General features: G+C 56.3%; 4 protein-coding genes across 15 annotated transcripts; 2 read left to right on the plus strand and 2 right to left on the minus strand.

Moving 5' to 3' along the window:
- Positions 1–1,487: 1,487 nt before the first annotated feature.
- ACHE (acetylcholinesterase (Yt blood group)) lies at positions 1,488–9,662 on the plus strand. Of its 10 annotated transcripts, none has more exons than XM_072752980.1 (6): positions 1,488–1,625; positions 2,075–2,369; positions 4,335–5,418; positions 5,800–6,284; positions 7,058–7,227; positions 8,125–9,662. In XM_072752980.1, the coding sequence occupies exons 3-6, from the start codon at positions 4,360–4,362 to the stop codon at positions 8,244–8,246; spliced, it is 1,836 nt and encodes a 611-aa protein (XP_072609081.1). In that variant the 5' UTR covers positions 1,488–1,625; positions 2,075–2,369; positions 4,335–4,359; the 3' UTR covers positions 8,247–9,662. The 10 variants fall into 10 exon arrangements, with proteins under 10 accessions (XP_072609081.1, XP_072609079.1, XP_072609078.1 ...); XM_072752978.1 differs by having other exon boundaries at positions 1,521–1,625; positions 4,338–5,418; XM_072752975.1 differs by lacking the exons at positions 1,488–1,625; positions 2,075–2,369 and adding exons at positions 2,602–2,719; positions 3,832–4,033.
- UFSP1 (UFM1 specific peptidase 1) lies at positions 8,815–9,662 on the plus strand. The gene has a single exon (XM_026019529.2). It carries the CDS (start codon positions 8,815–8,817, stop codon positions 9,541–9,543), a length of 729 nt encoding a protein of 242 aa, XP_025875314.1. The 3' UTR covers positions 9,544–9,662.
- A 48-nt stretch (positions 9,663–9,710) lies between these two features.
- On the minus strand, positions 9,711–22,050 carry SRRT (serrate, RNA effector molecule). 2 transcript variants are annotated; one of them, XM_026019523.2, is made up of 20 exons: positions 21,704–22,050; positions 21,297–21,436; positions 17,467–17,595; positions 17,067–17,213; positions 16,621–16,809; positions 14,567–14,736; positions 14,251–14,435; positions 13,967–14,065; positions 13,765–13,882; positions 13,419–13,576; positions 12,676–12,737; positions 12,495–12,573; positions 12,054–12,242; positions 11,562–11,735; positions 11,318–11,471; positions 10,838–11,031; positions 10,517–10,673; positions 10,233–10,322; positions 9,992–10,115; positions 9,711–9,903 (listed from the first exon to the last, which is right to left on the minus strand). In XM_026019523.2, exons 2-20 carry the CDS (start codon positions 21,416–21,418, stop codon positions 9,828–9,830), a joined length of 2,616 nt encoding a protein of 871 aa, XP_025875308.1. In that variant the 5' UTR covers positions 21,419–21,436; positions 21,704–22,050; the 3' UTR covers positions 9,711–9,827. The 2 variants fall into 2 exon arrangements, with proteins under 2 accessions (XP_025875308.1, XP_025875307.1); XM_026019522.2 differs by having other exon boundaries at positions 10,233–10,334.
- An 825-nt stretch (positions 22,051–22,875) lies between these two features.
- On the minus strand, positions 22,876–26,919 carry TRIP6 (thyroid hormone receptor interactor 6). 2 transcript variants are annotated; one of them, XM_026019528.2, is made up of 9 exons: positions 26,465–26,919; positions 26,083–26,210; positions 25,871–25,996; positions 25,201–25,578; positions 24,791–24,884; positions 24,512–24,681; positions 23,663–23,841; positions 23,258–23,378; positions 22,876–23,146 (listed from the first exon to the last, which is right to left on the minus strand). In XM_026019528.2, exons 1-9 carry the CDS (start codon positions 26,571–26,573, stop codon positions 23,015–23,017), a joined length of 1,437 nt encoding a protein of 478 aa, XP_025875313.1. In that variant the 5' UTR covers positions 26,574–26,919; the 3' UTR covers positions 22,876–23,014. The 2 variants fall into 2 exon arrangements, with proteins under 2 accessions (XP_025875313.1, XP_072609082.1); XM_072752981.1 differs by having other exon boundaries at positions 26,083–26,160; positions 26,465–26,743.
- Between the last annotated feature and the right edge of the window lie 60 nt (positions 26,920–26,979).

Raw genomic sequence — 26,979 nt, forward strand, 5'->3', positions numbered from 1 at the left:
CCTCCCTGAGCCAGGGCCTAGGGAGACACATCAGGGGCTCTCCAGGAGCAGGACACCCTCCTGGGATCCCAACCTACCCCCTATCAGACCTGCCAGACCTGCCTGCTTTTCCTCCCATCTCCCTGTGCAGCCGTGCCCTGCCCTCCCAGCACCTGGAGAATAGGAAGGACAGTGTTGACATAAATGGCTGCATCTCTTCCTGCCCCAGATTCTCAAGCATCCTCAGATGCCACTTCCCCCTCCCTCTCCTACTGACTGAACTTCCATAGCCCACTCCTGTTCCTGGAAAGAATAAAGTTCTGACTTCAGAACACTGCACAACCTGCTCTGCCCTTACCTCCCATTGGTACCCCTCAAGTACTGCCCCACTGTTGCCATGCCCAAGGAGGCAGGAACTCCTCTGGTCCTTGCTGTCAAGTCCAGCCCCTGCAGATGCATCTGGGCACCTTTTCTGTTGGTGAAATCCATTTACTCCCACCCAGCTAAATATAGGGTCTTTTTCCCTGGGAGCTTCCAGCCCATCCTGGGTATCCTGTCCTTGACTCAAAAGCAGGTCCAGTCTGAGGTCAGCACTGACCTCTCCAAGGAGGTCTCTGCTGGGCCAGCTCCTACAACATGCTTTGTCCTTTGACTTTCAAAGCCAGTAAGGTATACTAGTTCGTAACTACTTGGGCTACAAGCTGTCCCTGTCCTCCCTAGGACCTCATGATTTAAAAAGCCACTTGCGTGGCACCGCCTGTTTTGGAAAGTGACAAGGAAACAAGCCCCCATCACTACCAGGGCCTTCTACAGGCCCCAAATCCCTACCACCTCAGGCCTGGAGCAGGCCTCTGCTCATTCATTCAGTTTGTTTCCATTATTCTAATAATTCATAATGACCATGCGCAGAAACCTGCCTCAGGTCCTTTTCTCCCGCAGCAACACCGACTGTTGATTTTTCTGTCCCCCACCCAAACCCACAGCCCTTATGCCTGCTCTTGAGGGAGTGGAGCTGGAGACGGGGTCTGATCAGTGGGGAGCTCTCCACCAGTGGGTCCAGGACGTTGAAATCCGGATGCAGGGAACCTCGGTGTCCTCGCGGGGCATCCGGGTTGCCTGAAGCCGGAAGGGCGGAAACGGTGGGCACAGACTGTGTGAGGCTCGTCTCCGCCAGCCCGAACCCGGTCCCCGTCTCTGAGGCCCGAAGCGGCTCCCTTCGGCGCCACCTGGCGGCCGTCGCGCGCGAGCGGAGAGGGGACCCAGCGCGGGTCCACGCGCCTGTGGGGGCCAGTTCCCGCCGAGCGGGAGGGCTGGGGGCGCCCAGCTTGGGGAGCCGGGACCGCGCGGAACGGGGCGGGGAGGCTCTCTGGATTCGGGCGGACCCCACGACCCCCGCCGGGACCCGAGAAGACCCGGGGACGCCGGCCTCTAGCTGCAGCCCACCGGCGGCGGCCGCGGGGCGCCCGAGTCAACGTGCGCGCGCCCGCACGCCCCACGCAGCATCCCGCACCGCCGCGCGCGCGCACGCACGCCCCGAAGCTGGCCCGCGCAGGCCCGTCTCCACGCAGCGGGCTGTGGGCGCCTGAGCCCCGGGTTCCCGGAGTGCGAGGCCGTTCCGAGGGGCGTACTCGTGCGGGCACACCGCTGTACGCTTTTCCACTCTCACCTCGGGCGTGGGGACACCGCCACGGTCGCACTGTTCCCATGGGTGACCCCCTGGAGGGCGGGTCGTGGGGGTCCGTGCGGCCCAGGCCCCTCGGAACAGGCTGGGGGCTTCCCGGGCCAGGCCGCTCCCACCTGCCGGCCGCAGCGGCCAATGAGAGCCTGGTCTGGTGATGTCATGCCCCGACCGGACCCTGGTGACGAAAGTCCCAGCTCACCCGTCAGGGAACCAGTGCAAACCCACCCGCGGGGGTTCCGGAAGTTTCCACTGCGGCAGCGGAGTGCGGCCTCACCCCGGAGCCTTGCGCGTGCCACCACGTCTCGCCTTCTGGGGTGTCCCCGAGTCACCTCTCCCTTGCCCCGGGGGTCTTCTTCCGTGGGGCCCTCCTTCATGCCCATTAGTGCTCTCACGTCCTCGTCTTCATTCCCACAGGTGTGCCCTCATCCCCCAGGAGAGCCCCACGTCACCCTTTCTCCGCCAGTACCACTCGGACCCTCAGGGGTCCTCAGCCACACTTTCACGTGCCGGTCCTCCCATGCCACCCTCGCTGTGTCGTGGCCAAGGATGCTCACTTATTGGGCCCCTGGTCCTGACTGAGGCTGTCAGGGTGGCCCAGTGTGTGTGTCCGTCCGTCTGTGAATGTCGGTCACCGTTTGTCTGGAGCTGTCACTTGCCCGCGACTGGCCGTCTGCGTGTCTGTCTCCGCGGCTTCTGTCCGTCTGTCACTGTGAGTGTCTGCTCTGCCGCTGCGGGTCTTTCGGTCGTGTCACCGTGTGTCTGTCCTTCAGGCGGCGTCTGTCACCGGAGTCCGTCCGGGCCCCGGGGTCTCTGGGTCTCGGCTCGGACGGAGGGAGAGCGAGCGGAGGTGGCAGCCCGGGGAGGCGGGGAGGGGCGGGGGCGGAGACAGTGGGCGGGGGCGGGGCGGGCGGGGGCGGGCGGGGGCGCCGTGCGGCCCGGAGGGGTGTGTGCGGGGGGCCGGAGGCGGCGGCTGTCAGAGTCGGCTCAGCCTGCGCCGGGGAACATCGGCCGCCTCCAGCTCCCGGCGCGGCCCGGCCCGGCCCGGCTCGGCCGCCTCAGGTGAGTCTCCCGCCCCGGCCGGGACCCTCCCCCGGCCCGCCGCCCACTCCGCGTCCGGGAAAATGTGCGCTCCTGGAGGGATCCGGGCCCCCAAACGGGACGCCCACCGCGCCCCCGGGCCTGCCCAGCGACGCCCCCCGCCGCCCCACACTCATCCTTAACTCTTGCCTCGCCGCCGCATACTTAACGGTCGCCTGCGCGGGAGCCGGCACCCTGCGGGGCCATCGAGAGCCTCTGCTCTCGAATTCCTGCGGGGACCCCGAGTGCCCCTTCCCCCGCCCGCCCCCAAGTCCGGGGCCACTGGAAGACGCCCCCTGCTCGGGGCGGAACCCGAGCTGCGCAGGTTGCTGGCGCCAGGCTGGCTCCCCTCCCTGCAGATCCCGCAACCCCAGCGCCCCTGCGTAGCGCCCGGCCGAAGCCCCCTCGGAGGCCCAGGCGTCCCCCTCCCACGGGGACTCCGTCCCTATTTTGGGGAAAGGGGAGGCTCAGCGGAAGCCCCGAGTTATAATTAGCCGCACTCGGGTTTCCTAGTTAATCCCCACCACCACCACCACCACCACCCCCCCAGCCTCAGGGCGGCGGGTTGGCCGGGTGAGAGGTGACCGCCGCGCGAGGGGGGAGTTCCGACCCGGGGAATTTTGATCCCTTGGCTGGAGACGCCGGAACCGCAGCAGCTGCTGCCCCAAAATAGCGCCCTCGCCCCTGCGGCCGGGGATCTCCTGAGCTCGGAGGACGCAGGCGCCTCGGTTCGCCCTCCAGACCCCTCCGCAATGCCCGCGAGCCTCCAGACCCCCGCCCCGAGTTCCCGGCTCCCGGACTCGGGGCGGGGAGCGCCTTCCTTGTCTCGGTCTCTACTGCCCCCCGCTGGCGGCAGCGTGCCCCGGCAGCATCGGATGGATGGGGGACTCGAGTCCTGGGGGACTGGGGCTGGCGAGCCTAATCTCTAAGACTAGGCAAGGCGAGTGCGTAGCTAACCAGTACCCACGGGTACCGGCGCCCCATGCCAGACCGTGGAGGAGAGGCAGGGTGGGGCCGAGTGTGCAGTCAGCAGGATTTGGGGTGCCCCGGGGCCTGTAGCTCCCACACCCTTGAATGCCCAACCCACTCTCTAGGGCCCCCCCATTCCCCCACCCCGACCCGGCCAACTCAGGAGAGGCTGCGCCTTCACGCCACCGCGAGCTTCCCCATCGGCGCCTCCGTCAGTGAGGGCCCCGCCCCTGACGGGTAGCTTGTGTGTGGATTGCGGCCTCTGGTGCGGGTGTCCGCACTGCTCTGGCTGGGCCCAACCCAGTCCACCCAGCTGGAGCTTAGGAGGTGAGAGTGATGGGCCCTCTGTGAGGCAGGGGAAGGGATCACCTGGCAGGCCTCGTCTCTCTTCCCTTCGTTCTCTCACTCCTCTGTCTGGGTGGTGTGTGTGTGCTGGATGTCTGTCCCTTCTTGTTTCTCCCTGTCTCCCTGTGTCCTTGTCTCTGCCCGTCTCCCTCCCTCCATTTCTCTCCCCTCTCCCAACCTGCCCCACCTCCTCTGCAGCTCAGTGATAACCCCTGGTCAAGAGTGTTACCTAATCTCCCTCCTGGCAGCCTCAGGCCTTCACCCTCTGCCTTTCTTTCTCCAGCAGACGCCTGCCTGCCCTGGCAGCCATGAGGCCCCCCTGGTGTCCCCTGCACACGCCCTCCCCGGCTTCCCCAATCCTTCTCCTCCTCCTCTTCCTCTTGGGAGGAGGGGCAGAGGCTGAGGACCCAGAGCTGCTGGTAACAGTGCGTGGGGGCCGGCTGCGGGGCATCCGCCTAATGGCCCCCGGGGGCCCTGTCTCTGCTTTTCTGGGCATCCCCTTCGCAGAGCCACCTGTGGGCCCCCGTCGCTTTCTGCCACCAGAGCCCAAGCGGCCCTGGTCAGGGGTGCTGGACGCCACAGCCTTCCAAAGCGTCTGCTACCAATATGTGGACACCTTATACCCTGGCTTTGAGGGCACTGAGATGTGGAACCCCAACCGTGAACTGAGTGAAGACTGCCTCTACCTCAATGTGTGGACACCATACCCCCAGCCTGCATCACCCACCCCTGTCCTCGTCTGGATCTATGGGGGTGGCTTCTACAGTGGCGCCTCCTCCCTGGACGTATATGATGGCCGCTTCCTGGCCCAGGCTGAGGGGACCGTGCTGGTGTCCATGAACTACCGGGTGGGAGCCTTTGGCTTCTTGGCCCTGCCAGGGAGCCGGGAGGCCCCAGGCAACGTGGGTCTACTGGATCAGAGGCTGGCACTGCAGTGGGTGCAGGAGAATGTGGCCACCTTCGGGGGCGACCCAAGGGCAGTGACTGTGTTCGGGGAAAGCGCTGGTGCGGCCTCAGTGGGCATGCACCTGCTGTCCCCTCCCAGCCGGGGCCTGTTCCACAGGGCTGTGCTGCAGAGTGGAGCACCCAACGGCCCTTGGGCCACAGTGGGTGTGGGAGAGGCCCGCCGCAGGGCCACACTGCTGGCACGCCTGGTGGGCTGTCCCCCAGGGGGGGCCGGTGGCAATGACACAGAGCTGGTCGCCTGCCTGAGGACACGGCCAGCTCAGGACCTGGTGGACCACGAGTGGCACGTGCTGCCTCAGGAAAGTGTCTTCCGCTTCTCTTTCGTGCCTGTGGTGGATGGTGACTTCCTCAGTGACACCCCGGAGGCCCTCATCAGTGCTGGAGACTTCCACGGGCTGCAGGTGACTAGTGGCTGGAAGGGGTGAAGCTGGTTCCTCTAGGCTTGTTCTCCCCCACACAGCCCAACCCCTACTCCCCCACCCCCACCCCGGGACCCAGGCCCAGGCAAAAAGGCTTCTTGAGATCCAACTCCCAAAGGCCAGGGCTCCTGGCCCCATGGCCGCCCCCTCCTCCCTGAGAGCTCAGATCCCAGGGTGGTCAGTGGGGCAGAGAGAAAAGGAAACATGGGTACATTTTCTTTCTCTCTGTCCCTTCCCCAACCTCATACTCTCTTCCTCCGTGGTGCTGGGGTCTATAACTATTGATCTCTCTGGCTCTTTGTTCATCTGTTTCTGTCTGCCTGTCTGTCTGTGCCCCCCCATCTCTCTATCCTGTCCTCCCAGGTGCTGGTGGGTGTGGTGAAGGATGAGGGCTCCTATTTTCTGGTTTACGGGGCCCCAGGCTTCAGCAAAGACAACGAATCTCTCATCAGCCGGGCCCAGTTCCTGGCTGGGGTGCGGGTCGGGGTCCCCCAGGCGAGTGACCTAGCTGCCGAGGCTGTGGTCCTGCATTACACAGACTGGCTGCACCCTGAGGACCCGGCACGCCTGAGAGAGGCCATGAGTGATGTGGTGGGTGACCACAACGTCGTGTGCCCCGTGGCCCAGCTGGCTGGACGCCTGGCTGCCCAGGGGGCTCGGGTCTATGCCTACGTCTTTGAACATCGCTCGTCCACGCTCTCCTGGCCCCTCTGGATGGGGGTGCCCCACGGCTACGAGATCGAGTTCATCTTTGGGCTCCCTCTGGAACCCTCGCTAAACTATACCGCCGAAGAGAGAACCTTTGCCCAGCGACTGATGAGATACTGGGCCAACTTCGCCCGCACAGGGTCAGCAGTACTGAGGGGAGGAGGGCCTCCAGGAGCCAGAGAAGCAAGAGCAGAGGGGACAGAGAGAGAGGAAGACAAACAGGCAGACTGAAGGGGCCAGAGAGGGAGGGAAATGTTCACAAAAGAAAGGAGACAAAGAGGGAGACAGAATGACCAAGAGATATTGGAGAGGAAAGCAGGATGGCAAGTCCGGAAGAGACAAGGACAGAAAGGGAGGGAAGCGGAGCAAAGAGAGACAGGGAGACAAAGGAGTTATCACAGTACTTTGGGGCTTAAACTGTAGAGAGCTGGGTCTGGTTGGGCCAGTGGTGATTTTATTAGACATGACATGCACACATGCATATATATGTATTCACACACCAGTTTACCTGTCCGAAAAAGGGGACCATAAATCCGACATCACGTGGGTGTTGTCAGATGCAAACAAGATGTTTGTAGAGCTAGAACTGAGCCCGCTTACAGAGTAAGGGCTCATAAATCCTAGTGATGCTTTAGATGGGAGAAACAAAGACAAAGGTGGAGCAGTAAAGCCCAGGGAAAGGCAGAAAGAGGGAGAGCAAGAGGAAGGGGATGGCTCCAGACGATGGGGGATCCGGGAGACCAGAAAGAGGGGTTAACGAGGTGGGAAGCAAGGGATGCGTTCTCCCGGGAGCCTAAGAGGGCACGGGTCAAGAAACAGCCTGCCTCTTTCCTGCTCTCCATCTCCAGTCCACAGTCCCAAGGGAGGGCGGGGCCGGCTTGCTGGAGGCTAAGCCTTCCCTTTCCTTTCGAAGGGACCCCAATGACCCCCGGGACCCCAAAGTCCCGCAGTGGCCACCGTACACGGCGGGAGCGCAGCAGTACGTGAGCTTGAACCTCCGGCCGCTGGAGGTGCGCCGGGGGCTGCGCGCCCAAGCCTGCGCCTTCTGGAACCGCTTCCTACCCAAATTGCTCAGCGCCACCGGTAGGCAGGGGCCAGCGGGCAGGGGCCAGCGGGCAGGACGGGCGGAGGGCAGAAAAGGGGCGCAAACAGAGAGGGGAGTGGGAGCTGGCCGGTGTAACCCCTCTTTTCCCAAACCCCCCCCTCCCCCCCCACCGCCGCCAGCCCTGAAGGCTCCCAGCACCTGCTCAGGCCCCGCCCACGGGGAGGCAGCCCGGAGGTCCAGGCCCGGCCTTCCCCTGCCCCTTCTCCTCTTCCTCTTCTTCCACCTCTCCGGGCTCCTGCGGCTGTGACCATGGCCACTTACCCCTCCGGCCTCAGGGGCCCCTCCTCTAATGAGTGGTCGGACAGTGGGCAAGGGTTCTACTCAGGGATCTCCGACCCAAAGCACCCTCCCTCCTCAAAACGAGAAACTCAAATTGGCCAGGGCTGGGAGGGGGTGGTGACCTATGACTCGTCTCAGGGACCCACACGCCTTTGTTGTTGAAATGGAAACGAAAAAGCCAATTTTCTTTTTTATAAAATTATTTGGAGCCTGAGCCTGGTGTTGGGGGCGGAGAGGGAGGGCCGGGAGCTAGATAGCACCCCCTAGTGGAGCTGTAACAGCCAACCATTTCTGTCTCTTCTTTTCCCCACCAATCCACGGATCCTCCGCCTTCTGATCCTTTCTGTCCCCCTGTCTTCCGGTCATTTCCTCCTCCCCCCACCTTCCTTCCCGCCATCCTTCTCTGGCTCCGCCCCCACTCTCATCCCTCCTCTGGTCTTTCGTCTTTCGCGTATTTCTCCGATCCTATTTCCACCATCCTCGGTACCCTCCTGCATTCTCCTTGTATCCTCCTGCACTGATATCCCCCACCATGTACGTTCCCCGCTCTTCCCCTTGTCCTCCTCCAACCCACTTGCTGGGCGCCCTGGCTGCAGACACGCTGGACGAGGCGGAGCGCCAGTGGAAGGCCGAGTTCCACCGCTGGAGCTCCTACATGGTGCACTGGAAGAACCAGTTTGACCATTACAGCAAGCAGGATCGCTGCTCAGACCTGTGACCCAGACGGGACCCCCACGTCTTACCGCCCTGCTCGCCCCGCCCGGCCCCCTAGCTGTATATACTTATCTAAGGGCCGGGATATAACAGAGGAGCCCTAGACCCTGTCCACCCTCCCCTCCGACTATCCCCGGAGGCTCCCCGTCCTCTGCATGTCTCGGGCCGAGCCCCTCCCCCGCGGTGCCTTCGCCCCTCTGGGCCGCCAATAAACTGTTACAGCCACAGCAGTATGCGCAACTAGGGAGCGAGGAGCGGGCCGCAAACCTCGGGGCTGAGTAGACGGAGGGGCGGGTGCGAGAGCCAGCCAGACTTGCCGATCTCGGTAGCCGGGCGGAGCGTGCCGGCTCCCAGCACCCAGCCCCGCCCCGGCCCTGCCCGCCTCAGGAGGCGGAGCTCGCGCCAGCGCAGTAGCGACGGAGGCGCGGCGTGCATTGTGGGAGCCTGGAGGGCGGCGTCTTCCACGAGGTCGCGGCTCGCACTTCTGTGGCTGCTGGAGACCGGGCGAGCGTCCCCGTAGCCCGCGCGCCGGTCCTGCCTGCGGCTAGGTCAAGACCCCGAGTCGAGACGAGATGCGGGAGCCGGAGTCCCGTCCGAGCCGCCAGGACGACGCGTCCGTTGGGCCTCCCTCCCCGCCGCCTGCCCTGAAGCCCCTGAAGGACGTCCACCTGGGCCTAGCCCCGCCGGACCGCGGGCCCGCTCGCCTGGCCCTCCTCTCGGGCCACTACCTTTACTATCATTACGGCTGCGACGGCCTGGATGACCGGGGCTGGGGCTGCGGCTACCGCACTCTGCAGACGCTGTGCTCGTGGCCAGAGGGCTGGTCCGCGCGCGTGCCCGGGCTGGCCGCCGTGCAGGCGGCCCTGGAGGACATGGGCGACAAGCCCCCCGGGTTCCGGGGTTCCCAGAGCTGGATCGGTTGTGTAGAAGCCAGCCTCTGCCTCGACTACTTCGGAGGGCCCCAGGGGCGCCTGTGTCACATACCCCGTGGAGCAGGGCTTCAGGGAGAACTGGAGAAGCTCTACTCCCACTTCGCAGGGGGTGGGGGGCCTGTGATGGTTGGGGGAGATGCGGATGCACAATCCAAGGCCTTGCTGGGAGTCTGCCTGGGACCAGGCACGGAAGCCTATGTTTTGGTATTGGACCCTCACTTCTGGGGTGATCCAAAAAGTCCCAGTGAACTACAGGCGGGTGGCTGGGTGGGATGGAGAGAAGTGGGCACAGCCTTTGACCCCAACTCCTTCTACAACCTGTGTTTGACGAGCCGCAACTCCCAAAATCAACAGCATGCCCTGGACTGAGGCTAGGGTCCCAGAACAGAGATAGTCTCTGGCCCCAAACACACTCACCTATACCCTTTTCTCAAAGATAAAAAAGCTTGCCTGGGCCCTTGGAATCAATAAAGTGGTGAAGCTCATAATCATGGCCCCAGCCAATCTTTGGGAGAATTTGGGGAGGTATAAATCAATCACTATGGAAGTGCTTTTATTGGCAGTAGGGTTGGACATACAAAAAAATTCTCAGCTGGATGGGATGAGGCAGTCACAATTCTAGACGATACCAGGAGTGAGGAAAAGTAAATGGCTCAAAAGAAGTCCACATCATCTGGAGCATCCAGGTCACGGTATTCCACAATGGCCCGTGGGTCTCCTCGGACCATCCTGTGAGATACAAAAGAGGTAAGATGGGAGGAGAGTTGAGGCTCTCTGAAGGGGGCAAGGAAGTCTGAACATCTTAGCTCATGCTCACCTATTCCGAGGCTTCCCAGGATAACCTTGACCTCGGAAGGCATCATAGTTCCCTCGGCCAGCACCATAGGGGGCATGAGGGTATGGAGGCCCTCCCGTGGGGACTGCAGGGCGTACAGCACCAGCTATGAAAGAGATCAGTACTGAGCTGAAACCTGTGACCTCAACTCTACCTGGGTTCAGCTTCCTTTCTCCCAGCCCTCAGTCACTAATAAGCCCTTTCACATCTCCCCTATACTTACCTCCATACCCCAAGATGGGGGGCCGGGGCTGACCATAGGGCATCAGGCCCTGGGGAGTCTGGTGCGGGTAGGGGAGTCCCGGCGTCAGGCCTGGGGGGAGTACAACATGGACAGGAACATGAATTACTGCGGGAGGGGGAGATGGGGAATGACAACTGGCTTTTAGAAACACTTCCTGAGAGTGGGATAGAAAGTTTTCAGAGAATCCCAGGATATAAGAACCAGGAGTCCTTCAATAGTCAAAGGAGAGGGAATGTGGCAGACCCTCATGGATCGTATCTTACTCTGGGCAGGGCCAGGTGGCTGGGCTGGCTTGATCTCAGGCAGAGCTGGGCGCTTGGCATCAGTGAGAAAGTTGTTAAAAAATGCCACTTCCTTCTTCACTTCCTCAATCTTTTCTGCATGCTTGTTGAAGATATGTTTGCGTACAAACTCAGGGCCCTGGGTAAAGAAAGAGGATCAGAGCAGAGCAACCAATGTGGAAGGGATAATTAACCTCCCAGCCCACCATTTCCAGAGCCAATTTGACCCCAGGCCTGAGGAGGCTTCCTGGCTCAACCCCCTCCACCCACACTTCTAACACACAACTCCCTAACATCCCAGACCTTGAATTTCTTGCCACTGAGAGGGCATAGCCACTTATCCTTGCCCAGTTCCTGGGTGTTAGAGGTGACAAACTTTTCCACTTCCTGCTCAGGGTCTTTGCGACCCATCTTCTGAGCCTCTTCCTCGGAAAGAGATTCCCGTACACTCAGCAATGGAGTCAGCTTCTCCTCAAACGTCTTCTGCCACTCTAGCACTGTGGTTTGGGAACACAGAACAGTGGGGTGGAGAAGGGAATTAGGAGCAAGAAACAAGGAAGGGATAAGGGGTGCCTGCCTGGCTGGCTCAGTCGGAGCATGTGACTCTTGATCTCAGGACTGTGAGTTTTAGCCCCACCTTGGGTTATAAAGATTACTTTAAATTCTAAGGAAAAAAAAAAGAGGGTGGTTAAGGCACTGTTACCAGAACAGATCTAAGACCAGAGGCAGCCGAGAAGAAAGAGAAACCAAAGAGAATCAGAAATGGGGAAGCTGGGAGCCCACCTTCTCCATGACTGATGCGGTTGGGCGGCATAGGCCCCCGAACATGGATGATGCCACAGCGGTTGGGCATTTCATCCTCATTGGGGTATTCGCAAGTGTTATAATAATCCAAGGAATGCACAATGCGCAAATAGAGAAGGAGTTTGTCCAAAACCTGAGGGAAATAAAAATCTGAGTTCACCATACTCTTCTAACCCCCTTGCTGCCCCAAGCCAGGGCCCTGCCCGCCTGCTCTTGCTGGCACCTTGATCAGTTTTTCATCTCGCTCCACATTGATCTCTGCTGGGTTCCCTTCCTTAGGGGGTTCCTCAGGGGGAGCCCCCCCACTGCTCCCCAGCAGCTCCTCCTCCTCCGCACTCACTTCTTCAATCAGATAGTCAGTGATATTCTTCAAGATTGGGTTCTGGGAGGGCAGACTCTAAGAGAGAGAAAGAAGAATGGCAAGTGAAGCAGAGAAAACTCTTGAGGCAGGTAGCCCAGGAAGCTAAAGCAGAAAGGAATCCAGGGTTCACTTGGCCTGTTAACACTGCTTCATTATTTATCTCTTATTTATTCTATCCTAGCCAATAAACCATAACTAATGTCAGTCCATTCTGTTGGAAGCTGGAGGATCTGCGCAGACACAGAGTATAAGAACTGGGGGTCAATGCTACAAGACACTGACAAAACCAGAGGTGCCTATCACAGACGATATGGTATCGGCTGCTTTTAAAAAAGTTCCATGGGAGTCACTGACTGTTGGCAGAGGAGGTGTCCCAGGCTCAGAGGCCCAGAGCTGGGTCCTGTCATCCAGCGTGTGGATCAGCTTGGCGGCCAGTTTGATGTCGTTGCGCACTATCTGCTTGTGCTGGGTGATGCCGTTGATGTTGCGGACTCGACGGGTCAGGTCTCTGTTCACACCAGGGCTCAGCTCACACTCCCGGAGCTAGAGGGAACACAAAGCTCACCAAACTTGCCCGAGAAGCAGCAGCTCAAGGGACTAGCCCTAGTCCCTTGTGACTAGAACATGAGCTCCCCAAGAACATGGACCAGGAGGGTCTTATCAGGGACAGCACCTAGGCCAGACACCAATACACAATTAATGTGAGCAGACTGAACAGATGGGTGGGAGCACAACAAATGAATCAAAGAAGAATCGGGTGGCGTACATTACAGAGAACCCAGTCCCAGCACTTACTCGGATATTCTGCAAGTTCCAACAGATCTCTTTGATGTTAACACTGCGGTCAAAGGTGACCCAGCCACGGCGGAAAAACCTACAGAAGAAACGGTCAGCATAACCCTGGGATACTGGCCATTAGCCTCCCCCTGTACCTATTTCCAAGGTATACAGGGTCACTCTCGTCTCCATTCCTCACCTCCTCTCAGGCTGGGGCTCTGACAGTGCCACACGCATGAAGCCTGGGTATCTTTTACAAAGCTGGAAAAACAGAGGAACAGAAACCCCAATGAGTAATTCAGCGTTTCTCACTTCTTCCAATCCCTGTGTCCTCAGAACCCTGAGAAATGCCTGTGAATCTTTCCTCAAGTAAGGAAAAACCAATAAAGGGCTTAATAATAAAAGCACTTGGGATGCCTGGGTGGCTCAGCTGTTGAGCACCTGCCTTTGGCTCAGCGTGTGATCCCAGGATCCAGGACTGAGTCCCATATCTGCCTCCTTGTGGGGAGCCTGCTTCTCGCTCTGCCTGTGTCTCTGCCTCTCTCTCTTTCTCATGAATAAATAAAATCTTTAAAAAAATAATAACCATAAAAGCACTTAAGGGATGCCTGTGTGACTCAGCAGTTGGGCATCTGCCTTCAGCTCAGGGTGTGATCCCGGGGTTCTGGGATCAGGTCCCACATCTGGCTCCCTGCAGGAAGCCTGCTTCTCCCTCTATCTTCTGCCTGTCTCTCATTAATAAATTTTTAAAGAGTAAAAGCACTTAGAAGCAAATGGTATAATTGAGGGCCAGCCCACAAAGGGCCCACGAGAAGAGGCTTCCCTTTTAGAGAAATGGGTGTTAGAAGCAGAACCATATTATCTTCCCCCCGCCTCACCAGCTCCCCTTCCCTATTACCAAATATGCCATTCCTGCTGCCAGTACCGCTTTTCCCCACTCACAGAAATGATCTCGGCTCGAGAGATGTTGGGTGCGATGTTGCGCATAAAGAGGGAGCAAGTTTTATGGAGGGGCCGAGGTTTACATTCCAACCCAGGAGTGTCCTTAGGCTTCTCTCTGTCTTCTTCTTTGGGCTTCTCCTTTTCTTTTAGTGCCTCTTCTATGCAGGAAGTGTTGGATGTTGGTGAATATTTATTGTTGATTTTGGAGGGGAAGAAAGAAGTGGTGCAACTCCCCCCACCACCACCCCCATGTCCCAAAGGCCGGCCCTTATCAATTTTGCCCACTCCCACCTCCCCTACCCCTATTCAATAGGAGGAGAATGGACTAAAAGAAGATAAAACCTACCAGACTCCTCCTTCTCTTCCTCAGCTTGGCCACTCTCTGACTCGGACTCGGACTCTGACACGCTGCCTTCATCAAAGCTGTCATCACCACTGTGCTTCCTGTTCCGCTTCTTGCTAGTCTATGAGAGCCACAGCAAGAGGAGGGGAGTCAGATAACCAGGACCCGGGATCTGACAATGACCGCCTGGCAAGAGATACCCTACCTTTTTGGCATCTTTCTCAGAGTCATCTTTCTTCTCTTCCTTGTCCCCATCACCCTCAGATTTCTTAGTTTTGTCATCATTAGAACTGTCATTTTCAGCCTGCAGGTACAGACAATCCCGGGCATGTCCATCTCCCCTTCAACCTTTATCAGAGGGCCCCCTCCCTAGCCCTCCACCTCTCCTGGACCCAGCACACAACCCACCAGGCCCCCTGACCACTGAAGTTGCACCTTCCTCCTCCCTAGGAACTCAGAGGCAGCACCCAATGAGCCCAGCACTCTGACCTGTTTGCCGTCTTCTTTCTTGTCATCCTTATCATTGGCCTTGCGCTCTCCATCCCCCAGGCCTGGTCCAGCCCGGCCTTCCTCTTTTTTACTGGGCTCTCCCGGCTTTCCTGCCTGCTCTTCCTCCTCCTCCTGCTCCAGGATGCGCAGATCATTCTCTGTCCCTCCTTCCATCTTAATCACAGCTACCAACAAAGGGAGCAGAGGTCACAACCCAAGGGTCCTGGCCTTCAGCCTCTTGCTGATCAACTGACTTCTATTTCCAAACCAAGATCTTGGGTCACCAGACACCCTCTTCCCCTCCCAATCCACATACCTGCATCCAGCATCTTGACGATGGCATCAGCTTTGTCTATGTCCAGGAGAAGATTATCAAACCAGCCACTCTCCATAAGGGACAGGAATACCCTCAGTCGGTTTTGCAGGGCCCCCCGGGCCTCCTGCCGACGCTTCCCCACCTCATCTGGGTGGTACTTAGACCGAAACCTGGGAAGGAAGTGGGGAGGGAAGAGACAAAATAGTCACTGGATGCCAGGGCCAGGACATGGAGAGGGGCCCAGGCAAGTCAGGGCTTAGCCCCCATCCTCTCACACCCACAAAAAACCATGAAAGCAGAAAGACTGGGGAGAAGGGTACACTAGAACCACCCAATACCCCCAAAAGGAACCAGAGGTTATGCTCTGAGAAGATTTGGGGGAGAGCCAGGAACTAAGAGCTCTGGATTTGGGAAAAGCTATGACTAAAGGGGAAGGCCAGGGTTAGAGAGGCAGAATGATTGCCCTGTGTCTCTGGGAAACACTAACTTAAAAAACTGTAGTTTCCCAAAGCTTCCAAGAGGAAGGCTAAGGAAATAGTAGATCCCAGAGAACCTCCCTCTCCTTGCCAACCCAAGAGCTAGTCATTAAAAGGACTGCTCCCACCAACTCCCTCCATCCCTAGGTGAAGACAGAGGGAAACCTGAAATGCACCGACAGGAAAAGCCAAAAAAGGCAGAGAAGTTTTCTCCCCCCTTGGGAAGAAAAGCAGATGGTGAAGGGACAGGGAAAGATCAAAGGGAGAAACTGAAGTGCCCTTATAACCTCAGGTACTGCCCACAGGGAGAGAGAGAGAGAAAGAGAGAGAGAGGGAGGGAGAGAGAGAGAGAGAGAGAGGAAAGGGGTGCAGGATTAGGGTGGAGCATGGAAAGGAAACATTTAAAATAGGACCTTGAGCGGGTAAAAACAAAAGAAATGAAGAGTATGAGAAAAACAGAAAGGGAAAGTGTGACAAAGTCCCAGAAATTGAAAACAAAGGGAAAAACTAAAGGCCAAAGAAAATGGGAAAAAAAAAAAAGGAAACAAGTGTTAGGCAAAGAGCAAGTACAGGGACCAAGAAAGAATGAAAGGTACATGAGAGAACGAGACCAAGACACGGAGAAAGAAGAAAGAGAGGACAGTGACAGACAAAACAGAACCACAAGTTGAGCGTGAGAGGAAAGGAAAGCCGCAGGCATCACCTCCAGGATCTTTACCTTGGCCGCTTGGTCAAACAGAGCTCAAGATTTAACTAGCCGCGCCCAGGGCCCATGCTGGCAGGTGGGCCACCGGCTGGCTCCTGGCTGGGGCGTCCCGGCCCAGATGCCTCACCCCCGCGGGACTCCGCGGTGGGGGCCCTGACTGACTAGCTGCCTGAGCAATCACATTCAGCTAAACCGCTGCATTGTGCACAGCAGTGCCCTGCCTGTCTGCCTGGCCGGGGCAGCGCAGCTCAGCCCAGGGGGCTCATGTATGGGCTGGGTATGGTGGGGGTGGAGGTGGGTTTGCTCCGAGCTCCGTCGATGAGCGGGTGTAGTTCCCAGTTCTGGCTCTTTTCAAGGAGGAGGAGCAGAAAGAGGATGAGGAGGAGGAGGAGCAGGAAGGGGGGAAAAGATGGTTGATTAAAATTAAAACATCCACAAAAGGAAAAAAACTAAAATTCTTTTTCTGTCAAATGACCCTGAGATCTTTGCTTTTTCTTGTCTGGATTCACTCGTTGCTTTTGGGAGAACACCACAGCCACACAGGGTCCCGGCGATCAGGGATGACAATGACCCAATACCAGCAAGTGGGAAGCAGTCTGTCTGCTGCCCCAAGGGAACAGGTGGCTCTGGCCAGCTGCCTGGAGGTGTCCCACTCACTGAGGACAGAGGGGAAGCAAGGTGGGGTGGGAGGCCGTGGCAGACGTTGAAGTGAGGAGGAGAACCCATCAGCAAATGCTGTTGTACTTCCCATCCCCCACCCCCAGGAAGTTCTGGATTGGGGAAAATGGGAAGAGGACAGGGCTGCAGGCTCCACTGGCGGGGCCAGGGAAAACATGCTAGGCAACAGACAGCAGGAAAACAGGGGCACTCACCACTCCTCATCTTTATGAGCCAAAAAGAAATCCTGCATCTGCTGCCTTCGAAAATCCAGCTTATAGTCATTATAGCGCTTTACAGCCTCTGTCTCATCCACAGAGTCATCCAATGACAGAAGAAATTCCTTGAAGGTCTTCATCACCGGTGGTGGCACACCCAAGTCAATCTCTGCGATGCTGCCCAGCCTGGGGGGGGCCCGGTCAGGAAGTCTTGGTTGTGGGGGAAGAGGGTGGGGGGATGGGGGGGCCAAGGTAGCCAGCTGCCCCCTTCCTTTGCTCACCATGGACACCACCCCCGGCACCAACTGCCACCCCCCTACATAGGCACTCCTTTCTGTACCTAACCCGCTCCCTGGCTCCAGCCACAGTCTTTGGCAACCCCAATCCATCCCCCAAACCGAACATCTCCCTTTTCCCAAGAACCCCAGAACCCAGGTCTTTACCTGGCCTGGATAGGCAGAACATGGTGCTGCATGATGTGGACGTCTGGGTGGCCCCAGGGCTGAGGGGGGCCATAAGTAGGGCCCCCACCCCCCCCAGCATAGGGCATCTCATAGCCACTGTGGTATGGGTCAGAGCTGTGCTCATCCCTGAGGGTGAGGGACACAAAAGTCAGACAGAGAAGAGAATCATGTCTCCAGAGCACGAAGGAGGATGGGGCAGAGGAAGGGGAATATGCAATGTGGTCTCTCACCCAAGGGTTTAAAGATCAAAAAAAGATGGGTTTACAGGAAGTCCGAGAAAAGGAAATGACAAAGTCCTCAACGGAAGTGAAGAAAGAGAGCCAGGACCAGGTGGAACTGAGGCTAAGGAGAGAAGCCAGAGAAACTGTTGCCACCTCACCAGTCTCGCCTCATGCGCTTCTGTGGGGGACTGAGCTCATGGCGCGGAGGAGAAAAGCGCTCTCTCCGATTCCGGTCATAGTCCCGATATTCACCCCGACTGCGGCGCTCCCGGCCACGGTCCCACTCTCTGGCAATAAGAATGAGTAACAGTAAGAAGATACAGCTGGTCATGCTCCTGCACAGGCCCTTCCTGTCCTGAGACACCAAACTAAAAGCCTACAATTATAAAATTATTCTCTAAACAGAAAAAGACTCTTACAATCCCCAACTAGCCAGCCATGGCCACCTCAAATTCAACATCTTAGAACAGAGCTACTACTTCTACCACTTCGAGCCCAAGCTTGCTTCCCTCCTCTGGTTTCCCCAACAGCGAGGATATCAACCATAACCAGATATCTAACTTATCAAGTGTCACTCTCACTATTCCTGTGGGCTATTGGCTTGTTAATCCTCTGCCTCAGAGCCAATCTAAGCTGTTCTCTTACTTGCCCTGTCCACAGACTGCCCCCATCTGGGTGCCCTGACCCTAGTCATTTCTCCTTTAACTATAGCATCTGGTGCACTCATCTATGGTCCCTACCACTTCTGTCAAAGTGATCGTTCTCAAACACAAATATCATCATGCCATGCCCTTCCTTGCTAAATGCCAGTATACAACACTGTTCAAAACCTTGGTTCCTGCTGTCATTCCAGTCCCTCCACCAGTTACCAGCCACCACCATTCCAACCTTAACCAAATAAAGAACATCCTTTGTTATGGCCCAATGGTTTTCAAACTTCTGGTCTTGGGACTGCCACCCCCACCTCACATCCTTTAAAATTACTGCAGCGCGCCTGGGTGGCTCAGTGGTTGACCATCTGTCTTTGGCTCAGGCCATGATCCTGGAGTCCTGGGATGAGTCCCACACATCAGGCACCCCCAGAGGGGGCCTGCTTCTCCCTCTGCCTATGTCTCTGCCTCTGTGTCCCTCATGAATAATTTTTTTTTAAAAACCTACTAATTTTAAACTTCTATATCAACACAAATTATATCTTTTCTATAAAAAAAAATCTATTTCCAAAAAAACTTTCTTTTAATGAGAAAAGTGACATTGTTTTTTACATTTATCAAATCCTCTTAAGGCCTGACTTAATACAAACAGCTGAATTCTCATATTCTACATTCATCTGTTGTAGTATGTTGTTTGGTTGAAAAATATAAAGAAAATCTAGCCTCACAGATACACAACTGGAAAAGGATATATTTTCATCAACAGTCTTTTGAGGTACCTGGGGATATTCTTTGATACTACCCAAGATATGACGAGAGTTTTTTTGTTTTTGTTTTTTTAAGATATTATGTATTCATGAGAGACATGCAGAGAGAGAGAGGCTGAGACATAGGCAGATGGAGAAGCAGGCTCCCGGCAGGGTGCTTGATGCCGGACTCATACCAGGACCCCAGCATCATGACCTGAGCCAAAGGCAGACACTCAACCACTGTGCCACCCAGGCTTCCCAACAAGTTTCTTAAAGGCAAATTGCAGCACTGAATCTGAGTATCAGTGAACGTTCTGTGCTCCACTACATTTAAATCCATTGTTCCAACTTTGCTCTTTGAGTGGCTCTTGACATTTCTCATTATACAGTATCAAAATATATTCGTTCATATCACTACCTATCTCATCAAAAGAGTCTTAAAGTAATAAGCAGCTGTCAAAATCACAGGTACAAGTTTTCCAAAATTCTAGTTTTCACTGGAAAGTTCCACTTCCTCACTAGCAACAAAACAATTTTCTTTGGAGTAATAGAGTCTTAGCCTGTTTCCAAGAAAATATCGAATACCCATATAGAATTAACAGCTTGGGGACACCTGGGTGGCTTAACGGTTGAGTGCCTGCCTTCAGCTCAGGGGGTGGTCCCAGAGTCCTGGGATAGAGTCCCACATCGGGCTCCCTACATGGAGCCTGCTTCTCCCTCTGCCTGTGTTTCTGCCTCTCTGTGTGTCTCTCATGAATAAATAAATAAAATCTTAAAAAAAAAAAAAAAACACTGTACTCCCAAATGTGATATAAGTGCTCTATGCATACTTCCTATTCATCGTGTGTATCCAACTTAATAAAATTTAAAAATTGTACTGCTTCATTAAGGACATTAGGTGAAACCAGCTTTTTTTTCTTTTTAAACTACTTGTGTTACTGCCTTAATTTGTACTAAGACACCCACCAGCAGTTTTCCCACCAATACTATGACATCAACAATGCAAATGTCAATACAGTGAAAAAAATACTTAAAGCTGCTATAAAATTAGTTCTAGAGGCACCTGGCTGGCTCAGTGGTTGCACATCTGCCTTTGGCTCAGGTTGTAATCCCAGGGTCCTGGGATGAGTCCGGCATCAGGCTCCCCACAGGGAGCCAGCTTCTCCCTCTGCCTAGGTCTCTGCCTCTCTCTCTGTTTCTCTAATGAATAAATAAAACCTTAAAAAAAAAAAAAATACCAGTTCTAACATCGCAGATCTTTAGTCTGTGGACCCCATTTCTGTGTATGAGTTCCAAATGCTCCATTTTGCTGGCATTTGGTACTATCATGGTTTTAAGTTTTCGTACTTAATTACTTTTTCTTTGGAGGAGGAAGGGGCAATGAGAGAGGGAGAGAATCTTAAGCAGGCTCCAAGAACAACATGGAGCCCAGTGCTCATTCTAACACTGAGATCATGACCTGAGCCAAAATAAAGAGTCTGATGCTTAACGGACTGAGCCGGGGGGGGGGGGGGGGGGCTGAGAACCACTACCAAAAAAAATTAAATAAATAAAAATTAGAATACTGGCTCCTTTCTGCACACGATATTATGTCCCCAAATCCAAAGTGTTCACTCCACCGTGCCTGGGGGAATTCCTAGTCATCTTTCCAAGTGTCACCTTCCTCTCATGCTCTTTGACATATCACCTCCACCACTACTTCCCTCCCTTTGATTTACTCCTTCAACACTTAACCATCTTTATGATGATCTCTCATACATACTCAACTGCAGCACACCCAAGGCCATTTTGCCCCCCACTCCAAGCCCTAAACTATAAATTATCTAATCACGATAACCACTTCTTACCCATCTTCGCAATTCAGAACGCTTGATTTTTTTTCTTAGAAAACATCAAGGGAAAAAAGTGCCACATAATCTCCACAGTGAAGAAATACATTGGCTATACAGATTGAATGCTTTACTAAACTCATTTTTCAAAATATTCTGTAATGTTTCCAAATCAAGTGCCATCAGCACTGATATTGCTGATATTTGTGATGTCTTTTCAATTAAAAAAAAAAAATCTTCCAGTTTTTCTGATCTTGATTAGTTCATCGGAAACACCTTAACGATATTTAACTCAAGAACATCCCAGAAAGCTAATGACTAGCTGAGTCAAACCTAATCAATTAACTTAACCTTACCTGTCCAACAAACACTTTCTGACTTTATGGAAGACAACCACAAGAAATATAACCATATTCTGCCGGGAAACAGGTCTGGCCTGACAATCTCTCCAGTGGAGTCAAATCTAAGACATTACTTTCTCTGAATCAACCTTTTAGATGTATAACTTACAAACAATAAAAGCATATATCTTAAATACAGATATAAATATTACTTTTTCCCAAACTCTGTTAGGTCTATTGCTTTGACCTTGTGAACATTTCAAAAATGGAGCCACATCTAGCTCTTTAACCAACAGCGAAACGGTCAAGTATAAACGACTGCATGCGGTTCGCCCTATAAAACTAACAAAGGCGATGATGCAATGAGAATGGAGTGCCACAGAACGGGGCAAGGGGGCAAAACCAAGAAAAAGTCTTACCGGTCATTCCAATCGTCCCCTCGACGTCTTTCATCTCTTTCCCGAGAACGGTCGTAGTCGCTGCGCTCCCTTCTGAACTTGTCCCTGCGCCTTCGGTCATACTCGTCATCGCTGTCACCCATGGCGCGCTCTGAGGGGACCTGGAGCCCGGACATGGGTGGTCAGGGTGCGGAACAATGACGAGGAGAGAAAGGCTCCGGAGCCGCTCAGGAGCAGCACGCCCGCCTCCCCCCGCAAAGGCCAGCCTTCCGCTGTCCGCGCCATGCTGAGCTCGCCGCCCGCACAGGTGGACGGCCCCCGCACTCCACTGGCGCCCGGGGTCTCCCAGCCCACGCCCGCCGGCCGCCCGAACCCGCTCCCGCCCTGCCGCTGCAGCCCCGGCTCTCCAGGCCCCGCCCCTCCCCCACCTGGGAGCGGTCGCGGCCGTTAGCCTCGCGCTCCCGCAGGCTCGTTTTCCAGGAGACTTGGGCCTGCCTCTTGCTTCGCGCGCGCGACGAGGGCGGCGCGGACGGCGAGAGGGAGACGCGGGGCTCTCAGCGAGGAGGCCAAGGAGACGAAGAGAAAGTGGGACAGCCGAGGATGGGCGGTAGGCGCGCGCCGCTCGCGCAGCGCCTGCGTCACCGGCTGAACGAGGCCCCAACCACAAGCTACTCCCCCGCGACCTGAACTGGAACTTAAAGCGCAGGCAGGGCGAGAGGCTGGTAGCCCTGGGGGATGATGGGAAGGGGGCGGGAATCGGAAGTCTCGCGCGCTTTCAGGGACGAAAACTGCGCCGACGGGAGGGATTACGGAAGCCTAGACGGACCAAACGAGGCCTCGGAAGGGCGGTAGGGCCCCTGGGCGTAAAGAACTTTCTCCCGCGGAGGTCGAAGGTCGTTCTCTGGCTAGATGTGTCCGGGATCTGGGGATCTGAGCCAGTTCGTGTCCGGTTGTTGCCCCCCAACCACCCAGCTCGGGGCGCCTCCTGCCCTCATGTGGGGCTGCTTTCCCCCGCTTTTGGCGCAGGGCAGGGAGCTGGGGAATGCAGGCGTTTAGCGGGATAGAGCAACCATTTTAAAGCATCTCCCACCATTTTGTGCTGCGCCAGAGACCCAAGCTTTATTGCCGCCTCGGTATTTAACCACCTGCAAAACCCTGTTACTGCTGTTCTTCGTAAGAGGCGAAGGCGGCAGATCTGTCTTCTCCCCAACCAGTAGTTGGTTGGGATAGTTTATAGGTTGAGGTCTTGATCAGCAGGCGGAGACCGGCTTGCGCCAGAGAAAACGCACCACCACCCCAGGGGATAACACCAAGTCCTTGATCAGGGAGTGGAGTGCCCGGGCTGAAGAACAGGGAAGGCCGCCTCCTTGGAGTATGCTGCAGCCTCACTCCAAGCACGGAGAGGAAGGGTGTCTTTACACCACGTTTGCAAGAGTGTAGAATGGAGTTGCAAAAATCTAGGTCTAAGGAGACCCGGGTTCTGATCTTGGTACTGCATTAGGAAACCATGCAACCTGAGATCGCTTCTGTAAAAACGCAGTCACCACAAATGTGTTTGCATTAGGCTGCTGTGAGAATCAGATGAGACAATACACTTAAGTGTTTTGTAAACTCTTGAGGGATTATTATTTCATGATTGGAGGAAGAAGAGACAGTACTTGGTGACACAGTTGTCAAGATAGATGTCAGGGAGGGTAGTTGATGGGAAGGGGAAACGTAACAGGTGGTTCTGGGAAGGCTCAGCAGTCGGTCGTGACGGTGGCTGAGAGCTCCTGGATGCGCCAGGCACTGCACGCCTTGCACAAGATGTGCCCATCCAGCGGGTAGCAGCCCTGACACTCGCCCTCGGAGGAGAGGAGCAGCCCACACTCCTGTTAAGACAGAAGCAAGAGCTTTCTATCAGGGCCAGAGCCCTGGGTTCTACCATTCCCAGCACCCCAGACCCCAAGAATCTCCCATTCCCCTTGCCCAGGCCCCCTGACCTCACACTTGTAACAGCCAATGTGAAAACTGCGATCCAGAGCAACAATTCGTACTGTCTCCTCCTGCCCTGGCTCAGGCATGATGGCCCCACCACACACTGAGCACCGTGGGGCAAACTTCCTGGGGTGGAAGGGAACAACGGAGGCTGTCAAGCCCCTGGGTTGGAGGGGACTAACAGGGCAGCCCAGAGAAGGTGGGCTATGCAAGGTACGGGAGAGGCCAGAGGGATGGATGGTCTTGGCTCTCACAAGAGAGAGTGACGGTAACAAGAAAAAGTCAGTGACGGTAACAAGAAAGACAAAGTCAGGGGTAGGAAACTGGAGAAGCTGGTACTGGGACAAAGGAGAAATGAAGAAGATGGGGAAGGTCAGATGTCTCGAGAAAGATGGGAGACCCAGTCTGACCTGTGGAAGTCCTCAATGCAGTGGATCTGGCTGGTGGCATCCACTGTGAAAGGGATGCCGTCGAGGCCACGGTGGCACACCACACAGGTAAAGCAGCTAGGGTGGTAGGCTTTCCCCATGGCCCGCAGGATCCGGTCCAGGATGGGTTGGGAGCATGTGGAGCACTTCTCCAGGGTGGCCTAGCAAATTAGAAAGGAAGGGTGGCAAGTTCCAGGCTGAGGAGGCCCGTGGCTGGCAGGCACCCTGCTGGCCTACCCCACCTGTTTTTATAGCCTGCAAGGGATTCAGTGAAAAGTGGCCCTGAACAGATCTAAGTCCCAGCACTGCAGCTTCCTACAGAAGTGATCCAGTCTCAACTTCCGTTTCCTACAGTAGTACCAGCTGCTTCACAGGGGCAGCAGTGTGGGAATTTAACATATTCCCTTAACTCAAGATAAATGTTTCACATTTGTAAGGAACTGTTGTCCTTTCCCTCCAGCAGCCAGTAATTTCACTACTTTCCTAATTCCTTCCTTCTTACACATCGGTTTAGTCCCCCAGCTTGGAGGTCTTTTTTCCTTTAAGACTTTATTTATTTATTCATGAGAGACATGGAGAGAGAGGTAGAGACATAGGCAGAGGGAGAAGCAGGCTCCCTGTGGGGAACCCAATACGGGACTCAATCCAGGGCTCCAGGATCACCACCTGAGCCGAAAGCAGATGCTCAACCACTGGGCCACCCAGGCATCCCCCACCTTTGAATTCTGTCCCTCTTGTGTGCTTAGACATCTAGTTTCCACCTTAGATGGAAGCCTCCTGCCTCCTGCTACAGACTCCAGCACCCAGGCCACCCCCAGCACACCCACTCACCACATAGCAGCTCTCACAGTACGCCCTCCTCTCCACAGCATAGAAATGTTGGCCCCGAAGCTGGGCCCGGCATGTAGAGCACACGAAGCAGCCAACGTGAAAGACCCGGTCCAGGGCCACAACGCCAGCCCCATCCCCAACCACATCTTCCCCACAGCCGCCGCACCGCCCTGGGGACAGGGAGGGACAGGGTCAATCAGCATGCAGAATGGAAGGTGGATTCGCTGTCCCCTTGACTCCCCAGTCCCCTGCCCGCCTTCCCACCTCAGGTCAGCTCACCAAAGTACTCCCCAGTGGGAGGATGGTTCATGTCATGCACCAGTTTCTTCGTCAGCCTCTCAAGCTCCTCCTCAGGAGGCTGGTTCAGGGGGACCTGAAAGGGGGAAGTCGGGTTCAGCCCCACCTCCAGCTCCCTATGCTGTCAGACTTTCCTGAAGGGGACCAGGCAGTTCCACCCAGAAAGCTCATCTGACGAGGTCTCAGCCCGGGGCCCAGGGGTGTACCTCCAGGAGCCAGTGTACAGCTCCAGCACCTCCCTCTTATATTTACTGACCAGCGCCACATCCCTGGGACCCAGAACTCCAACACCCCAGGACTCTGACAACCAGGACATTAAACACCACCCCCACCCCACCCAATCAGTGTCCAATTGTCCATGAGGACCCCACATCCCAATACTTAGGGTTTACCTGGGGCCCATACGCGCCTCCTCTTCCTCCTCCTGCAGCTTCCTCTTTAACCCCTGGCCCTGGCTCATGGTGGCTCCTATAGCCAGCCCCCCAGACTTCACCTTGGCCTGGGAGAGGAAAGTGAGGGCCCGGGAGGGCCCCGGAGGCCTGAGAGGCCCCCCGCCTGGGAGGGCCACAGCCTCTCACTGGTTGTGCCACCTTCACTTGCACAGGGAAGGCAGGGCCAGCGGGGGTGCTGGCTGTAGCATAGGAGGCTGGAGTGGGGCCCCCATAGGGAGACGCTGAGAGCTGTTGGGGAGGAATAGGAACACCCCCTCCATTTGGCTTCAGGGAGCCTGAGCCTGTGCGGTAGGCATGGGGCTGAGGGGGCTCATAAGCCTGGGGAGAAACAGACCAGGAGTGAGAAGGCCCATTCCAGGACACACACTTGTGGGCCCCTCCCACGCGCGTGTGTGTGTGTGTGTGTGTGTGTGTGTGTGTCCCCAAAGTAGTGCTGGTCTTTGACAAGCACTCAAGAGGCTGACAATCTAGTAAGATGTGATACTCCTGCATGTATCACACATGGGGGCAAGGGTGAAGGGTACCAGGTTGAGAATCTAGGGAAAGGACCAGGATAGGGAGTGTGGAAGAGGGCAGGAGACAAGGAACAGGGGTGGGACAGGGAAGTCACCTGCCGGTCTGACCGCCGTGGGGCATGACCACGACCTCCATCCAACTCAGCCAGCATGCTGGTCAGCGAATCTATCTCGGCATCCAGACTTCCTGGACGCAAGGCCCCCCTGTCTGGGGGGAGCCCCTGGAGATGAAGAAAAAGCAGGGAGAATTCAAGTCACTTGCTCCGGATGCCCCCACCTCCCACACACCCCCAATTCCAATTCTCACCTGTGAGCGCTGGGGTGCTCCATGGCACCCCACCCAGGGGAACCCCCGATCATCTGGTCCCCCGGGGGCCTGGTAACACTGCTCAGATGGGAGGGGGCAAAAATTGACCCTGGGGTGGGGCTGATGTGCTAGGGTGAGGGAAAAGAGAGCCAAGGTGGGGATGGGGAAGGAGGGGAGGGTGACACTTATGGAGGCCGCCCTCATGGGTCCCTCTTCTCCCCTCCCCCCCCCCACACTTGGAGTCCCAGAGCAGAGCAGGAAGCCGGAAGGGCTTCAGGGAAGGGGTGGCAGGGACAAGCCAGGGGCAGGAGGCAGGAACCAGAAGGCGAAGGTGAGCTCAGAATGGCCAGTGGCCTCCTTGGCGGCACTGGGGCTGCCTTACCTGCTCCATGGGCTGGCGGCGGCCCCGGGGCACCTCGGGGGAGCGCTCTCCCCTGAGGGGCTCTTGCAGGCTCCAGCTGCCTTGGGGGGAGCCAGGTGGGGCCCGACATGGCCGGGATCAGGAGACTCTAGACAGCGGTCAGGCCCCACGTAGCCCCAAGACTCTGGTCTTGACCCCTTCTTCCGTCCCACACCTCGTTTGGAACTCCAGGAAAGAAACTTTTTCTGGCCTTTTTTTTTCCCCTTCCTCCCCAATTTTGGGGACAGCCACGCCCCCAGTGACGTCACCACATTCCTGGGGGAGAGTCACGTGGCCCCCTAGGCCCTAAACTGCCGTCCCTCCCCCAGTCAGCCCCCTCCCGCCAGCAGGGAGAGCTTTCCAAGGCTGCCTCCGTTTCACTCGTTCCCCCAGACTGGCGCCCCAAGTCCCGCACATGGCCACCTCGCCGCTGGGACGCGCTCCAGCGCTGCTCTTTCCCACACTCCCCCAACCAGATCTCTCTCTTCCCGCCCCAC

Source organism: Vulpes vulpes, chromosome 3 (assembly GCF_048418805.1).
Source record: "Vulpes vulpes isolate BD-2025 chromosome 3, VulVul3, whole genome shotgun sequence".
NCBI classification, from domain to species: Eukaryota; Metazoa; Chordata; class Mammalia; order Carnivora; family Canidae; genus Vulpes; species Vulpes vulpes.

Coding starts and splice junctions, on each gene's coding strand:
- ACHE (XM_072752980.1), top strand. CDS start 4,360: ATGAGGCCCCCCTGGTGTCCCCTGCACACGCCCTCCCCGGCTTCCCCA. Junction 6,285..7,057: donor GCCAACTTCGCCCGCACAGG/GTCAGCAGTACT, acceptor TTCCTTTCGAAG/GGACCCCAATGACCCCCGGG. Junction 7,228..8,124: donor CAAATTGCTCAGCGCCACCG/GTAGGCAGGGGC, acceptor CCCTGGCTGCAG/ACACGCTGGACGAGGCGGAG.
- UFSP1 (XM_026019529.2), top strand. CDS start 8,815: ATGCGGGAGCCGGAGTCCCGTCCGAGCCGCCAGGACGACGCGTCCGTT.
- SRRT (XM_026019522.2), bottom strand. CDS start 21,418: ATGGGTGACAGCGATGACGAGTATGACCGAAGGCGCAGGGACAAGTTC. Junction 16,810..17,066: donor GTTCTGCCTATCCAGGCCAG/GTAAAGACCTGG, acceptor GGCCCCCCCCAG/GCTGGGCAGCATCGCAGAGA. Junction 11,736..12,053: donor GGACACCTCCTCTGCCAACA/GTCAGTGACTCC, acceptor TCTCTCTCTTAG/AGTCTGCCCTCCCAGAACCC.
- TRIP6 (XM_026019528.2), bottom strand. CDS start 26,573: ATGTCGGGCCCCACCTGGCTCCCCCCAAGGCAGCTGGAGCCTGCAAGA. Junction 25,997..26,082: donor GAGCACCCCAGCGCTCACAG/GTGAGAATTGGA, acceptor CTTCATCTCCAG/GGGCTCCCCCCAGACAGGGG. Junction 24,682..24,790: donor TCCCACTGGGGAGTACTTTG/GTGAGCTGACCT, acceptor CCCTGTCCCCAG/GGCGGTGCGGCGGCTGTGGG.